The sequence below is a fragment of the Protomyctophum parallelum genome (genome assembly GCF_964188405.1).
Source record: "Protomyctophum parallelum genome assembly, chromosome: 8".
In the NCBI taxonomy this organism is placed as follows: domain Eukaryota; kingdom Metazoa; phylum Chordata; class Actinopteri; order Myctophiformes; family Myctophidae; genus Protomyctophum; species Protomyctophum parallelum.
This window is the reverse complement of record NC_139703.1, coordinates 31485203-31503614: the sequence shown is the minus strand read 5'-3', so window position 1 is coordinate 31503614 and position 18412 is coordinate 31485203. Positions and strand designations below refer to the sequence as shown.

Here is an 18412-nt window from a genome sequence, read left to right as displayed (position 1 = left end):
GGTGTTTTGGAACGTTTCATGTGAGGTTGAGATGTTTGAAAAGGGGTTCTGTAAGAGGGAATCCATGGTAGGGAGTACAGTACTTTTTCCCTGGAGAGTGCAACAGTGACTGGAGATATCAAAACATCTTCAATATTGAAGACCTGTGAAGAGAGAGAGGGGATTGAAGGTCCATGGCAGAAGATATTGCTTGGTTTTCACTTTCCAATTGTGAAGCATCTTGATAAATTTGATTGGTTTTTTTTAATAATAGGTCTGGTGTTGCTAGTATGTGCCCTGGTATGTGCATGTAAATAACATTTTGTCCACATTTATTCATAGCCTATTTTAATGCAACACACACACACACACACACACACACACACACACACACACACACTGTCACGTTCTGTCCCAGAACGTCCCATGCCTGGTTATGGTTCCCATACCCTTATGTTCTCTCCTACCTACCCTGTTGTATTCCCCTCATCCACCCTACCTGAGAGACAGTTTCCTCCTGGGAACACTGCTGTGTACTATTGTGCCAATTATTGACTCTGTGATTTAAGTGGTGTGTTTGCTGGACTCTGTGTCGGATTATAGTTTGGTGTTACGCCAGCTTTGCGCTGCTTTCCTGTATGTTTTAGTTCCTGCCCTGTGTGGCGTATTCCTGTGTTTCTTTTGTTCCTATAAGTTAAGTAAAGTGTTTTATACCAATCATTCTTGTGTTCGATCTCCTGCTTGGTTCCACACACATACTCCGGGTCGGCAGCCTGATAGTATAATCCGACCAATGCAATAATATGGAACCAGCATGGAGCGGGTCGGAGGGGGAGAGCTGCGAGGACCACCAGGAGGGTGGTTTGGAGTGGGTTTTGGACGAACGCTTTGCGGTGTTAGAAGTGAGAATCGCCGGTCCTCTCACCGTTATGATGCTGTCGCTCCGGGGGCTCAACTTAAATCCTGGGGTCCTTCCGTCGAGAGAGAGAAGGCGAGTTTCAGTGGATTTCAGTGGAGTTTCAGTGGATTTCCAGCCCGGAGAGGGAGGTCGGCGTCCAGACACCAAGAGGGACCTACGGCTCAGGGAAGGCCTCTGCTTATAATGCGGTCTACCTAGTCTAGTAATGTATGATCTTAGGGTGTCTGCTGACAAGAAACATGTATCCGTTCTCTTACTTCTAGATTTAACGGCTGCATTTGACACGATTGATCATTCAATTTTAATACAGCGTCTGGAGCACTGGATAGGCCTGTCTGGTACGGCCCTGTCCTGGTTTTCCTCCTACCTATCAAACAGAAGTTACTTTGTCAATCTAGCCGAGTTTGACTCAGACAAACACGACATCAGTTCTGGTGTTCCACAGGGCTCGATTCTTGGTCCTCTGCTGTTCTCCTTGTACATTCTGCCATTGGGCGAACTCATTACCAATCACGGAGTCAATTTTCATTTCTATGCTGATGATACCCAACTATAACTTTCTGTGGCCCCAGATGATCCCTGTGCTTTAGACCCGCTGTTGACCTGTCTGTCTAGCATCAAATGTTGGATGAGTGAGAACATTCTCAAGCTAAATGAGGATAAGACAGAAGTTCTCATAATCGGTTCTAGCGAGCAGAAAGAATCAATAATAAGCAGACTTGGCAACCTGACTGTAGAAAGTAACAGTACAGTAAAGAACCTGGGGGTTATTATTGATTCTGAATAATTTTTAATTAATTTTAATTCACACATTAATCATGCTACCAAGATTGCATTTTTTCACCTTAGAAATATTGCACGAATCAGCCTATTTGTCCTTGGACGATGCAAAAACGCTAATCCACGCCTTTGTTTTTTCTCGGCTTGACTACTGCAATGCACTCTTTTCAGGACTGCCTAAGAAAACGACTGACAGATTACAACTTGTCCAAAATGCAGCAGCTAGAGTTTTAACTAGAACTAAGATGAGAGAACATATTACTCCAGTTTTGGCATCACTGCACTGGCTTTCGGTTGTTTTTAGGATTGATTTTAAAATTATTTTACTTATAAAGCTCTCAATGGTCTCGCACCTCCGTACCCCCGTGACTGCCTACCTAGATATGTCCCTAACCGCCCCCTCAGGTCCTCCAATGCTGGCCTACTTGAAGTGCCTAAAAGAATGTGCACAAAAAAATATGGTGAGGCAGCTTTTTGCTTCTACGGCCCAACAGCCTGGAATAAACTTCCATTCGAGCTCAGACACGCACCCTCTGTAGACATTTTTAAATCTCAACTCAAGACTCACCTCTTCACTCTTGCTTTTAGTTGAGTTTTACTATGCACGTTCCTACCCTGCCCTGACTGATTGCTGCATGTGGTGTTTTTATTTGTTTTTATTTATTTTATGTTCTTATATTCAATTTTGTTCTTTGCCATTGTTAATAATTTTAACTACTTGTGTTTTATTGTATTATATTTTTGTGTCCTGCCCTGTGAAGCACTTTGAGCTGCATTTATGTATGAAAGGTGCTATACAAATAAAGTTTATTATTATTATTATTACCTGGCCATGTCATCATCCGCTGCCCTGTCAGACCCGTAAGGCACGTTTAAGCTTTGACGTTTTTTTTTGTTATTTCTGTTTTGTTTGGTAAACGCTAGTTGTGCCCTGCGAGGCTTTAGTTCTAAGCGTTTCTCCTACGGAGTGCCCCGAGGGGGTCGTTTTAGTATGTTTAGGTCGTTTGAGTGGCCCTGAGTGGCTTGTTTTTTTTACTGTGTTTTGTTTTTTTAGTCCTGCAAGGCTTTTTTCTTTTGAGCTTATGTGTTGTGTTGGATTTGTCTCTCACCTCTTGTCCTTTCTCTCCTGTTTTTTTTCGTATGAGTGTGTTGTTGGAGTGTTGTGTGTATGGGTTCCTGAGTATGTGGTTACTGTGCCCTGTTTGCTTGTTGTGTGTGCTGTCCGCTGTTTAGTCCTTTCCTCCCGGGTCGGCGATGACGAGATGCTGACAGGCTGCTGAGGTCTTCGTTCGGGGGTAGCGGCCCTCGCCTCATCCCCCGTGTTCTGACTGAGGGGGGTCCGCACTCGGCAGCCTGCCTTCAGTCGTCGAGGACTCACCGCTGCCCGGTCCCCTTTCCCCCGGTCCTCCTCGTCCTCCCTTCTCCCTGGCCCCGATGCTGGACACGGCCTTTCCCCTCAGCTCTCCCCTTCCACTGTCCGGTGGGCTCCCGATTCCGGTCGGTGGCAGGACGAGTCCCACCTTCGCCGTGGTCGATGCCAGGGGGGTTCCTGTCATGCGGCCATTGTCGGGGGTGCCATCCGGGCATGTCTGCTGGGCCCCGTGGTCCGGTTAACCGGCGCCAGTCACTGCGCTGGGGAGCGGTTCCTACCCACCCCTGGCAGTTTTCCCCACCCTATACCCCACTCTCCAGGTTGGCTTTGCCCCCCCTGTCTCCTTCTTCGATCCCTGGGGAGCGGGCCTTTAGGGAGGGGGTGCTGTCACGTTCTGTCCCAGAATGTCCCATGCCTGGTCCGCCACCCTTATGTTCTCTCCTACCTGCCCTGTTGTATTCCCCTCCTCCACCCTACCTGAGAGACAGTTTCCTCCTGGGAACACAGCTGTGGACTATTGTGCCAATTATTGACTCTGTGATTTAAGTGGTGTGTTTGCTGAACTCTGTGTCGGATTATAGTTTGGTGTTACGCCAGCGTTGCGCTGCTTTCCTGTATGTTTTAGTTCCTGCCCTGTGTGGCGTATTCCTGTGTTTCTTTTGTTCCTATAAGTTAAGTAAAGTGTTTTATACCAGTCATTCTTGTGTTCGATCTCCTGCTTGGTTCCACACACATACTCCGGGTCGGCAGCCTGATACACACACACACACACACACACGCGGCTACGCACGGCTAGTTTAATTAAAATGCAAATCATCATCATTTAACTCTGGTTGAGCAGCTGCTTCTTAAATGCCTAACAAGTTCTAAACAGATATTCAATAAAATATGAATACATAATAACATAACTTGAATGAATACATTTAATAACTTCTAAACAGCACCAGCACATAATAATTAATGTCCTCCTCACCTTGATGCACTTGACAGTCCCTCCATTTGTTCATTGATGGAATGGAGAAGCACACAAAGAGATTTTACGTAAAAATAAAACGTTTCTTTTTCTTTCTTTCTTTAAAGAAAATGCACAGGGACCAGTACGTGTCAATAAAGACTGATGAGTGCTGCAGAGCCAACGATAAGTGACTGTAGTGGAGCGAGGATGCTGTTGAACACTTCTTGCAGCACCGCTGTCAGGTCTCCAAGCGCAAACAGTGTGTGTGGTGATGGTTGCGTAATTGAGAGTGAGACGTTATTGAAGGGGACATGGGGTTGGCTGGCATTCAGTATATGCATGACATGCTACGACCTTATGGTGTCTAGGCTATGTTTGTCTCATTTGTTTAGGGTTCTCTTTATCTATTATAGGACGAGGGAGCTGCCATGGCCCTCTACTTTACACGATATTTACAAATGACATGCCTTTTGTTGTCTCCACCAGCCGAAGGCATGGGGAGAGTATGTTTTGCACTCCGTCCGTCCGTCTGTGTGTGTGTGTGCGTCCGTCCATCTGCGTACAACTAATCTCCAGCACCGTTGGCCCGGTTGATGCCAAGCTGAGCACACACACTCCCTGGATGCCAATGACGAACCTCTGCCCCAATTTTTCCACAATGGTCTGTTATAGCGCCACCATTAGGCCGACTTTTGCAAAACATTTCTTTAGATTACTCGAACAGATTTTATCCATACATCACGCAAATCAGGATTCACGTGATCAATACGGAACTGTCCGCTTCCCCATATTCCATTCCCATTCGCTACGATTGCCTTCCATGATATAGTTTGCATCTGCTGGTTATAGTGCCACCATGAGGCAGATTTTTACTCAAACATATTTTATCCATACATCACGCAAATTGGTATAGGCTACAGCACATGACATCTCCATAGTCATGTGATCAACATTCCATGGAATATGCACACATACCACTTGGTAGAGGAAGAAATGTTTACACCGATAACTGCACCGTTTATATTACCTGTGCCCTGAGGGTCACTTTTTCTAGTTTTAGATAAGAGTTGTTCTAGTTTATTTGCAGATGATTCAACTGTCAAAGACTCAGATATTGAACAGGTTCAAGAGGCACTTGAGTGTGCAAGCTGGGATTAGTGCAACCAATCATGTACATTCACGGTGAACTTTAAAAGGGCATCTGAAACACATGCAATCTTTTTTACTTTTCTTTACAAGAGCCAATTAGCTACTACAACCGTTATGCAAAGCTCGGCCAATCACAGCGGAAGTTAGGTAGGTTACTCCAGAAGCAATTTCTGCCCCAGAATGAGTTTGACACGCCTGGACTATATATAGATCAAGGGCAGAGGGTGACAACTGATACAAGAATAAGAAAAATACAATTCCATACATTCAAAGACATCAGATACACGTGGATCATGTGAACAAAGGTGAGTCATGTGAACAGAGAAAACCCCTGGGCCCTTCATGAACTAGATATAAAATCACACTAAAATCACAGTGAGGGGCGCTCTTATCATTATACATCATCATACATCATCTCATGAACAACTGAATTTATGTGATTGGTTGGTTACATTTACGTCATATTTGGCAGACATTTGACCTAATTTCTCCTTTCATTGTCAATGGCAAATATGAGACGTGTGGGGAAAGGATTTGGCGGACATTTGACCTAATTTCTCCTTTCATTGTCAATGGCAAATATGAGACGTGTGGGGAAAGGATTTGGCGGACATTTGACCTAATTTCTCCTTTCATTGTCAATGGCAAATATTGAGACCTGTGGGGACAAAAGCTATAGCCTCAAAAATCACACCCGTGTGAAGTGAGGGGCGCTCATCTTACAACATAATTTACAACATAATATTTGTTTAAGCAACGGGTGCTAATGTTTGTTTTAGTCCTCAACACAAACATTACATTTCTCTTTATTGTCTATGGCGCTTTCTTGAACAAGCATCGTTGAAAAACAAACATTAAAGTTGTATATAGGAAAATAGATGCCTCATTAGCCGCTGCAGTTCATTGGATCCATGTGTATCGATGTGAGGGCGGAAGTGTGCCGGAAGTGCGGAAGGCAGTCTATACGCCACGCTGCTACTCAAGTGCCCATACTGGCCAATCACAGCACGTCTTTTCCTGGACTTGTCAGACCCGAACGTCCGCTCTGTGACGCACGCAGAAGCTTCTGTGAAGCACTAGTCTCGTGTGGCCAGACTGTTGCCTCTCGCAAGTTGTCTGGCTAGTGGCTACGCAAGACAACTTGCAAGACTAGTGAAGCACCAACGCAGAACGCTTGTGCTGACTTGAGTACACACGCCTCAGAAAAAAAAGGTCTAATGATGTCACTTGTAGGCTGGTTTCTGCATTAGTAAGGACCAATTTGATGAAGATTGGATGGAAATGGATGAAGTGGTCCTTTAAGTAGTTATCCTGCGGAACCAGGTCAGTGTTTATGTGAGCCTGTATTGTGTTAGTCACAAGTGTTAAAAGAGCTATTCATCAGCTGCTGTGGATACCAAGTTCCCTTTATTGGTCATCTTATGACATAAATCAGTTTGACTACTTTGTTTGACAATAATAAAGTCAGTTTAACAGGTCCATAGGCTCAGATAAGGAAAGGTCATATTGAATGTAAAATTCATGACATCTGGAACATTTAACACATGCATGCATGTATCCTATTTAGTGAGACAATGACAGATACTGGTTTGGTATGTCCAACTCACATTTGAAGTTAAACTGTGCAATTAGACATTGTTAGTCAAACTCTCAAGTACTTGAGAGTACATTACCTTAACATATAAGTACTTATTTATTGAGTGTTTCCATTTCTCAGTACTTTATTTCACTTTCAAACATGTTTGGGGTCATTTTAACGCAGGCTTTTGTGAGCTCCCCAGTTAGTTAATAGTTAGTTAGTTAGTTAGTGAAGTTGCTTGATTCAAAAAATTACCCCAAAAATGTTTGAAAGTGAAATATCCCTTTATCCACTACACCCCAAAGGCACATTTGTACTTTTTAATCCAATACAATTGTTTGAATATTTGAGTTACTAGTTACTTTGGGGATTTTGATTATTAATACAAAGCATATACATTAACCAGTACTACTCAATCACTATTTTATACTAGTTCTTCTTCCACCACTGCAAATGAACAACATAGTATTAGTGTTTGTGAAGATGGATCATGTCCTAGTCCATTCAATAGCTACCCCTGCTGGTTGGTTGCAGCAGTGGTGTAAGAAGTACAAACTACCACTGTACCACAATGGACTATATGCACACGGCTGCCATATCTTGCCAACATGGTGCTAACTAGGTGCAACTTTCCATTGAAAGCCCATTCATCCAAACAGAAAAGCCCTATCTAATTGTATTAAACAACGTCAAACTCACCAACATTGCAGCTGTACGAAAAGCTTGGATTATCCTCTTTCAATCTGCAAAGTTTTTGTTTAATAAAAATCCACCGTAGACATGTTATGAGCTACTTCCTGCCAAGAAATTCATTGCAGCTGATGCTTTTTTTCAAAGTGCTCGTGGTATATCACTCAACGGTCCTTGCACATAATGGAGGAGGCAGGAGGTTGCTTTACAGATAACGAGCGCTTCCAAACTCTGACACGTGGGGTACGTTGGCAAATTGCGCACTGAGTGCAGTGTGCATTGTGCAATGCAAACTAATAGGTGAGTGCGGTATTTCCAAAAGGTGCCCTTAGAAAATAAATCAATAAAGGAAGTACCGTAGTTCACAACATGTGTAGGCCTACAGTGGATTTTTATGAAACAAACCCTTCGCAGATAGAAAGGATAATTCAAGCTTTTTGTACAGCTGCAATGTTGGTGAGTTTGACGTTGTTTAATACAATTATGTTGGTGAGTTTGATGTTGTTTAATACAATTAGATAAGACTTTTCTGTTTGGATGAATAGGCTTTCAATGGGAAGTTGCACCTAGTTAGCACCTTGCTAGCAAGATGGCAGAGGTGTGCATATCGTCAATACTCTAGCAAAAATGAAAATGAAAGTGACATTTTCAGATCCGTGGAATGCAGTAAATGTAAATGTATTTAAAGTAGGCTATAAACATTAGAAAAATTGGCAGAAAAAGACTCGCTTGCTGCATGAAAAGAAGAATGAAAGAAGTGCTATAAGGGTAGATGATCACAGACAAACAAGTTGCTAGAGCTCCAAATTAGCTCAGCTCAGGTGCTGGGAATTACTACTCAATGTCATCACCTTGGCAATTAATGGTGGAATGTGGACATTACAGACATATATACTGTATGTGTATGGTTACAGTGTTACATTTGAAATCATGAAGTACATTTCACATAATGAACATTAATCACCTTAGATATGGTGCAACCACTTCATTAAGGAGCTATGAGTGTCTGTCCCTGGCTGGGTCCCAGCTGGGTCTCTAGCTGATCTTAATCTTACTGAAATTGAATTATTCATTGCCCATAGTCCTAAAGTGATTTATCTTCCATTACAAAGCATGGTGTACAAAACGTGAACTTCCACAATACAGTTTCTGTCTAGTAGGCATGTAACGATCTATTGTAATCGATTTAAATCAATCAACTTGTTCTTGTACAAGCACAGAACATGGATGACATGCAAGCTTTCTGAGACCCCAAAAAAGGATTTGTGTTCAAACAGCCCTCCATGCATCATAAACAGCAGCAATCAGTCCAGGTCCAGTCCAGAGACTGATGATGTGCAACAGCTGTGTGAAGTGTAGCTGGAATGTAGCTCTGCTGTTTCATTGTTTCATCTGATTGGAGTCACAATTCCTCTATCCGCCTGCAGCCAATGTGATGTTTTGGATAATAACTGTGCTATAGGTCTGAGTCTGCTCCGAACCCTGGTGACACTTAATTAAGGATTAAATTAATTGAATCGAGACATAGGCCTATACTGTTGCACAACCAATAGTCAAAATAGCTGATAGCCGATCTACAATTAAGCTCAAACTGCCTCGCAATCCGAGGTGTTATTGTTTTGTTTTATAAATAAATAAATACATAAATGAAAATGTTTGAGAATTTGCCCAAAATTGGGACACCATCAAACATAAATATCAAACATATCAGACAGATACATATAACAAAAGGAAATGCGTGTATTTAAATCCAAATTAAAACTTAAAAGAATTCTGCTTCAACAGTCTAGCTTTAAGAATTAATAAACTACTTTTACTCTTTCTGATACTGCCTAATTAGCAACTGTTGCACAACATTAGTGAGAATAGCTTGTTTTTGATATAAAATATATTTTTGAAAATAGCTCGTTTTTTATATAAATAAAATATGTTTTTGATACTGCCTATTGCCTAATTAATAATTGTGAATATTTGTGCATTTCATGATTGTATGAACTTAAAGAGAGGCGTAAATTCATGCAGGTATCCATGGACATTTTTACCCTATTTGTGAGTCAGCACTAATGGTTTGTGCTTGTCATGGGGAAGTCCATGGTTGCAATTGGTCAGTGGGTTTAACACTCCATCCAATTGGACACGTAAATTAATTCCAGACTGGTCCACAGTAAAACAGGGCTTAATGGGCCAGTTTGGATGACAGTGTGGTCAGTGCCAATGCCTCAAGCTTCTTTCCTTGTTCAAAAGTGTTGCATTTTGTTGAACCACATGCAGCCAACCTAAAGTGATCCAGTTCAATATAAATACATAAAAGATGATACTTTCTTTCTAGCAATCAGTGTACACCGTGGTGTAAATCATCAACTACTGGCTGATGATTTACACCATCTTGTCCAAATGGTTGCCATTAGTCTTGCTTGCTTGTCTGAAACGCTGCCCTTTCCCATGACTTGCAGGCTATTTCTCACTCATGACATGGCAGCACACCTGTTTTGATTTGACATGTTGATGACAGTGTACAAGTAGTAGAGTAGTAATTCAGAATTGAATTACATTTATTGCCTTTAGATGTTTTTGATTACCATTGTGTGGAACAGCTTCTACAGCAATCCAAGGAATGTTACATGTACGTGTGGGAAGCACAGTAGACCTATAGGGCAGTGGTTCCAAACGTAGCTCAAGACCCAAAAGAGAAATTTGACCTTTGCCCGGGACTGACACTTAAATAGCAGATATACAATCTCACCACGTGTTGCTTCGCGCTATGTTGCGACTTTGTAAATCGGCTATTTTCACAAACTTTTACTTTTACAATTTAAAATATCTATTTATTTTGAAAAATGTTGGAATCGTTTCGAATATATATTTTTATTTAACCCATTAAAACCGGGACGCATCTTGTGCATCTGTGTCATTTTAGATGTTTGCTTTATAGAAGTGTTATAGTACATATTTATATTGTACATGCTATTTTTTAACATTTTTGAAAAATCTTGAAAGTATTGGAACCAAGCCCATTCAGGCTCCTGGTGAATTATGACCATACAACATCTGATTTTGTGTTCACAAACATTAGAAAAACACTATTTTGCAATCATGTTTGCTATCAGAATATAGAGCTGTTTACAGTAACACTTATTTAAACAAAAACAGTATCACTTACACCCCACATTTATATAAAGCCCATGTCTGTAGTGAATTGTGTTTGTAATGGATTCTACATCAGCTTCAAAGTCTTACCAATATGGGCTTATCAATCATCACATTGTCAGCGTTTCGGTAGTCAATGATTCCGACCAGCTAGCTGATTAAGAAAAAGCATTATAGGACAACTCTGGATTATCTGGATGCTATTGTTTCATTATTTTTAGAATCAGGAGGGTCAAAGCTACAAGAGGTGACAAAATATGGTTGTATAATAGAATAAATACAGGTCTTTAATTGTGTCAGTAAACACAAATTTGCCAAGCATTACATGATACTTGATACATGATACCTGTATTTGATTGATTGAATACTTTATTAACAGTTTGCAGAATAGTACAGTGGTACAATTAAGCCTATACTGTGATAACACAAAAAGTTCTAATGGCTTTTTTCCATTGTCAATTATTTAGTTCCAATTAGTATTTTTTTTCACTATTTTTCACAATTGTCTCGCCCACACATTTCCAGCCGAAAAAAACACCATTGGTTGGATTCTGTTGTATGCGGCATTGCCTCACATGCAAACTACACTTTACGATGCCATGCCTGTCATACCGTATACTGTCATACCGTACCGTATACTGACAAGAGTGATTTGTCGACTTGCCTGTGTGATGCACACAGTATATCAATATTTGATCTACATGATATGATGATAACATACAGTATAACAATCCACACCTTTATTGATCGAACCGCCTCATATATTTCACTCACATGTGGCTGAGTGCATCACAGGATTTTAACGAACCCATTATGAATTTAGGACGTTTTCTCTATCAATTTCAATTGAGATATTTGCCTTAAGACGATATTAAAGGGGAATACCACTCATTTTCAACATTTTACTATTTACTACTATGGTGAATCACATCTTGATTATGTCATCAAGATGTGATTCACCATGTTAATGATTTCTTTCAGACCTCCAGTTCTAGGAAACACAGAATGGGGGGACTTTTTTTATTATTTCCACACAGCAGCTAGTTGTGTGGAAACAATAAGTTGTTTTGGCAAATACAATTGTCTTATGTCAATTGTATATGGTGATATTGAAATATTATTAGAATAGTATCTCGTTTTTGTTATGTTATCATTTCATGTAGATTGAATGGTGATATCTAGTTATCTACTCACCTCAGGCCAGCATTGGGGTTGGGAGTGACACAGTAGGCCTACACATGGACATGGGGGATATTGGGGACTGTTATTTTACCCAGTTTTCGCAGACAAGTTATTCAGGTTACAACACAATTGTTCATTCATTGGGTGAGTAATAGTGTCCATAACGGCACCTTGTTCAACTCAGGGTTACTGTTTAACCTACAGTACAGTATGCCCATCTGAGGTGTGATCACCTGTCAGACACAGAGTGAGGGAGATATCTAGAGAGCCATAAAAGCATCAGATTGGTGATGGGGTCAGAGAAGGATTTATGAATCCCCTTTAGTGACGCAGTAAAATACACACTGGGGGAAAAAACTACGTATTATGACTACTCATTAACCTGTGAGAAAAAATGGACAGTCAGCCTGCGGGACAGAAATGTTTAAAAGGCTGTTCGGAGGTCAGAGAAAGCAACGATTGAGCTGACCAAGCATCTGCTGCAGCACCAACACCAGCACAAAAAAGGGGAAAACAAATCTCAAGCAAACCAAACAACATGAAGACCAATATGCTCTCTGCCATTGCTGTCCTATTCCTGGCTTTCACCTGGACTTCTGATGCAGTCCAGGTCCAAGTAAGTGCAGTCTTGTTCTGCAGTCAAATTAATATCTTTAAAAGAATGAAACTAGATTCATGATGGCCATTGGCCAATACTTCAGATATCATTGGAAACATTGATTGGCAGGGATGCTAAACTGAACACTGTACAGTTAATAATGGCATGTGTCTTTGTTTACCACTGAATTCCAACAGTCACTGACACAAAACATCTGCCATTGCTATTGCTATTGCCATTGCTTACAGTTCTCTCTGTACGCTCACAGTTGGATTGTGGAGCTCTCACCACCAGGTTTCTCTTTCTGTCTATTTGTCTAGGAGGGCAACTTGTCATTCTCACTGGAAGCTGTCAAACAGCTCCAAGAGCTCATAGACAGTAAGGCAGAGCAACAAAGCCCCGGGCTGCGGACCAGCACTGATGTGTCTGTCTGCGCTGACCCTGCTCTTCCAGAAGAGTTCCTGCCCCTCTGCCAGCAGAAAGGAGCTTCCATGTCTCTCTCCAGGCTAGGTGAGGTATCAGTGGTGCAAAGTACTAATTAGTGTTAGTACTACTGTATGTACAATGATGAGGTATGCAAATTTGCCAATACTACTGCCAAACTACTCTCAGAGGTCGCCCCAATAATGTAGGCTACTTTTTAACCACCATCTTTTTGTGGTGATTGTGCTCTGTATATTTGTCATGATGAAGGTCTAAGCACCAAAATGTCATATTGTAATAAAATAAATTTCTTTGCAAGATCTTTCTCATTGTTTGAATTTGGACCTTCCTTTTAGGTATGCAATGTGCAGACAGCCTTTTATTCAATTGTGATACTTACACACTTGGAGTGACAGAGGATGTACAGATCATTGTTTACTGTGTTAATATATGAGCAGCTAATTGAATACTGAAGCTTGAATCATACATTCATCAACATGTCTGAACTGACCGTGTCTAATTTGAGTGTTTTTACTGTTCCTACAGGAATGGTACCCATGGATGTCTGTGAGATCTGCGCCTTTGCTGCCTGCACTGGTTGTTAAGTTTACTGCCAACCCAGAAGGAAATGGAAAGCCATTTTGACCATGCTTAAGACTCAGATTTTCTCTACTCACTGTTACTTGTAGCATACTGAGCACTTATTTTCAGGCCCCTTTCAGTTGTATATTTTATATTTGGAATTTAATTTGTTACAGTTCTGTCTCAAAAATCTTTTTACTTATTTCTTTTGTATTTTTGAAATAAAAAGGAAGTCTTTACTTAAGTTTTTGTATGTGTGTGTGTGTGTGTGTGTGTGTGTGTGCATTCACATTTATTTTACAATTACAATTACATTTGCCAAGGGAAGGTTAGCTGAACACAGTACTCAACTACAAGCAGGGGTTTAAATATAGGCTTTACTGATATGTCCATTGCTCTGTCGGAAGAGATAATCACAACTATGTCCAAACTACTAAGATGGCACGTCCAATTCGGTGCACCGTCTGCTTCAAATAACTTTAACATTATCATGGAGAGTGGGCTGACATGGAAAACATGGTCTGTAGGGAGACAGACCATGACAGAAACAACGGTTAACACATGGGCAACAGGACTAATAGCTGTTAGGTGTATAGTGCAAGATACTGACAGACTACATACGTTTCACTCAATCAAATACAGAATTAAATCACAATGTGCCTTGGTACTGTATCATAGTTGGATATTGTAGGTGTCCAGATGTGCATTAAGAGCAATAAACCAATATATTAAATATACTTAGGCCTATTATGTAAAGAAATTAGTTTAGAGAGCATAGGTGTAATTCCTGAAAAGTGATGTATTGTGCAAAAGCAGACAGTGTGAGTAATGTGAAACTGTGTAAATAAATAATGCCTGGTGTTAAGACGTTTTTATGACATTATATAGACCCGGCTGGATGTGGCATGATAATAAACTAACAACCTTATATTTGCACAAAGTTAATTTAATGTTAGTGAGGAGTAGGCTACATTGAGTGTGCAGATGGGCTAGTTCTGTCAGGACAACTCATGAATGAATAAAGGATAAACTTATGAAAGATAATATATTTATTCTATATTTTGCATGATCTGATGAAGGCTCATAGCCGAAACGCGTAATAGTTCATTTTTGGTGTGCGCCATTTATTTACATTTTTGGATGTGCTACCTTTTTGGATTTCTTTTTAATTCATACTTTTAGATGTTTAGTGGATTTGCCTCTAGCACTCCACTCAAAACCATTGCTGATGCGCACCCTCTTCTTCTCATTTAATAATATGTTTGCATTGAATAATAAAATGAACAATATATTTATTAAGGTTTGGCAATTCATTGGATCTGCTTTTGGGTACTGAAAGGTGCTGTACATAAACAGTAGATCCAAAACGACAAGTGGTAGCTGGGGTGGTGGAGGGTGAGCATGTTGTATTGTGTTGTGTTGTGTTAAGTAGTTTAAATAGAGCAGTCTGAGGCCTGACTCACACGGTCACAACAGATTGTTGTATAGCTGATGCATGAGACTTGTTTACTGATGCAAGCTCGCAATTCATTTCCAATGGGAGTCACATGGTTTGACACAACATTTTTGTTGTACTGTATGAGAGGGAGGGGGGCAGTCGAAACACAGCCGAAAGCCGTACAACACAAATGTTGTCAAACCATGTGACTTCCATTGGAAATGCACTAGCCTGGGCACCATTTCATTTCGGTATATGATCCGGGCTGGAGCCGGATGATATGCTTACGTCATGTTGTAGGCAATGGTTTGCCTACAACAAACAGGAAGAAGCGGAAGCGGAAACCTCCTTTTCCCACTCAATAAAAGCTCTCGCTTACGAGAGCTTTTATTGAGAGGGAAAAGGACGTTTTTTACCGATTGCTCTTCGAAAGGTTTGCTTTTCTGTTTCGTGTTTTGTGCCCTTTTTGGAAGAGGTTTTGCTTTTTGGAATTTCCTGATTTTGTTTGTAAGCTTAACTGCTTTTATGCATAATAAATCCTTTAATTTGAACATTCCTGCTCTCTGTCCTGCATTTGGGTCCTACCCCCCTTGGCTCACCGTGACAGTTTCTATGTATTCTGTCAGTGAGACTGATTTACTGCATTGTGTACATTTTTACTGTGCTTGATCAAGAAACTATTTCTAAATTCAAGTGCCTTTCTCAAGGGCACTTAGTCTGTAGTTGTCAAGGAAGGAGGGAAGGAGGATCTGATTACATATAGGTAACTGAATGGAGAGTGATGCATCAACATCCCAGCGTCCAAGAATCTCAGATCACCTCAACAAAGTACTGGTTGCACTGACTGTCATCATGGAAACATATGTGCTCTCCCACTAAAATCTGCTTTCAAATCTACTGTTATTCAGACAGCCAGCAATGAGTAAAACAACCCCAAACACACTCTCTGTGACACATCTAGGGGCGCACAATCTGCATTCAAAGATGTTCCTAGAAGCTTTGTCATTGGTCGAAAAAGAAACCCGGTCACAATGACTAACCAATCAGGAAGTAGACAGGCAAATCGAGCAATGACAAAGCTTCTAGGAAAATCTTTGAATGCAGATTGCGGCCCCTAAATGCGTTTTACCCATTGCTGGCTGTCTGAATACAAAAATAATAATAAAAAAGGGTAATTCAAATTTGGACATTGTATTGCTTATAGCAGCTTTAATCACTCAGTGGAGGATCAACACCAATACAACACCTGGACAACAAGGACGGTATACATAATTGGAATAATGACTTCCTAACCGATAGAAGGCAGTCAGCATGTTAGGCTGGGCTCTCACCTGTCTGGCCCCCTCTCAATGAGCATCATGCACCCATAAAACTGTGCTCTGGCCCATACTCCCGGACCCTGTACACCACTGACAGCCAGTGCTGAATCAATCCCTCCAAGGGACCCCTCACAGACATAGGCCTACACATTCTACAGACTAAACCTGTTTATTAAACCTTGGGTTCACTGTTACAAATCACCACCAGGCAGCTCAACATAAAAAAGTTCCGGATGTATTGTTTGCATCTGCATCCTTTGTTTTGCAACGTGTCTGAGCTGAGCTGTCTGTGTTTGTTTTGTTTTGTCTTATCAGAAAATGGGTGCCGTAGGGGTATCTAGGTAAATCTCCAACGCTCTTGGTCTTCAGCTGTGCGTACGGTGAGTAGCAGGGTTTGGAAGCAGCAGCCAATCCATTCCTTGATGTTGTCCATCCAGGACTTTCCCTGCCTGCCTCTTCTCCGCTTTCCCTCCACTGTCCCCTGTAGGATGGTCTTTGACAACGAAGTATATGTCTTGTGACATGACCATACAGGCCAGTTTGCGACGCTTTACTGCCATGGGAACCCCACACCTGCCATTTGATTACTTAACCAGCCCACTTTTCACATGCAATTCACCCTTCTGCAGTCATTTATGCTTGGTTGTGTGCAGGGTGTCACTCTCCGAAAATAGCCAATAATATTCGGCACATATAGCCCTCCATCAGGCGTCCCGGCTGGCCAGGGGGAGGCAGTTTAGAGACCAGGATTACTGCATGTTTTTGTGAGGGTACTGTCATAACCCGGCCCGTTGGGCCATGACAAATTGAGGAGGACACAGAGCAGTGTTCAAAATAACAATAATTTATTATTATAAGAGAGAACTAATAATAACTTAATATAAAGGATAATGCTTACAGAATGTATGAGATGTGGAAGTCAGTAAGATCAGTGGTGTCAGTGTGGATGTGTGGTTAATATGGTGAAGGTGTGTTGTAGTGTGCAAATCAAACAGTGAGGAGCAACAAACAGAAAGGTGCTGTCATCTGGAGTGGGACCAAGAGAATGGCTGGCAAGCCCTCTTTTATAGGGTTTCAGGAGCACTGATCAGGTGCTCCTAATGCACCTAATGAGAAGTCTCAAGTGGGCTGACGCCCACATGATCTGTGGGAGAAACACACAGACAGGGCAGTACACCATATACACAGCATAGGCCCTGCAGGCCAGGCCAAGGGGCCGTGACAGTGCCTACCCTAGGGGACACGGGGAGAACATCCAAACTCCACACAGAAAGGCCCTTTCGCCAACCCCGCCTTCGGGTATGGGCACTGATGACGCGGAGGAGGAAACACGCCGCCAGCACCCACAGCGTCCCCAGCGGGAATCGAACCCAGGACCTTCTAGCTGTGAGGCGACAGCACTACCAACTGTGCCACTGTGCCCCCCACTTATACGATCAACTTGACGATTTTGAATTTTAATCTATTGCATTATGTGGTGCATGTGGTCATTTCGGAATATTCTGTTGTATTTGTATATTTCATGTGAGTGTTGCTAAGTGGTTTTGTGTGTTTTGAAGAAAAGGGAAGATCATAAAATTGTCATGCAAACCCCTCACCACAAGTGCTGTGTTAACCTATACATATTGCTAAATTTACTGTATAATATATCAGACAGGTCGATAGCTAATATTTGTGGCAGATGAGTGATGAGATTTATTGGGACATGTTGGAATGCAACTATGTAAGGTTATAAAGTCAACAGTGGGACCTCTCAGAGGGAACAAACAGATTGACATCATAAAACAGAAAAAGAGGATCTCGTGGACATCATGGGATGCCTAATAATACCCCACCCCACTACCTTAAAAAGGCAGATCTGGGTTCCATGCGTCATAGAAGAGCCAGCTCTGAATCCTGCAACATCCCAAGAAGACACCAAGCCTGAAAAATGAGAGCATTGATTGTTGTCCTTGTGTTGATGTCATGTGCCCTGTGGGGATCCCAAGGTGTGGAGGTTATGGTGAGTATTAGAGTACAAATTACAATTCTCTTTACATTATATTTTTACATAATTATCTGTCCAAAGGACACCACACACATGAGAGCTTATTTCCATGTAGTCCTTTTAGTGAATAATTGGTGATTGTTAAAAACAAATGAGTCACACATGCAACCTTCTGTAGAAATTAATACTGCTTTTAAAGGGTAATACAATACACACAATCTTCATTCAGATAGATAGATAGATAGATAGGTAGGTAGATAGATAGGTAGGTAGGTAGGTAGGTAGATAGATAGATAGATAGATAGATAGATAG

The 18412-nt window shown here is 41.4% G+C and overlaps 1 protein-coding gene across 1 annotated transcript; it reads left to right on the top strand.

The window, feature by feature from the left end:
- Positions 1-12290: 12290 nt before the first annotated feature.
- LOC310862999 (guanylin) lies at positions 12291-13378 on the top strand (the record flags this gene model as incomplete). The annotated part of the gene is made up of 3 exons (XM_083771123.1): positions 12291-12368; positions 12671-12860; positions 13320-13378. The coding sequence occupies 3 exons, from the start codon at positions 12291-12293 to the stop codon at positions 13376-13378; spliced, it is 327 nt and encodes a 108-aa protein (XP_083627249.1).
- Positions 13379-18412: the final 5034 nt, after the last annotated feature.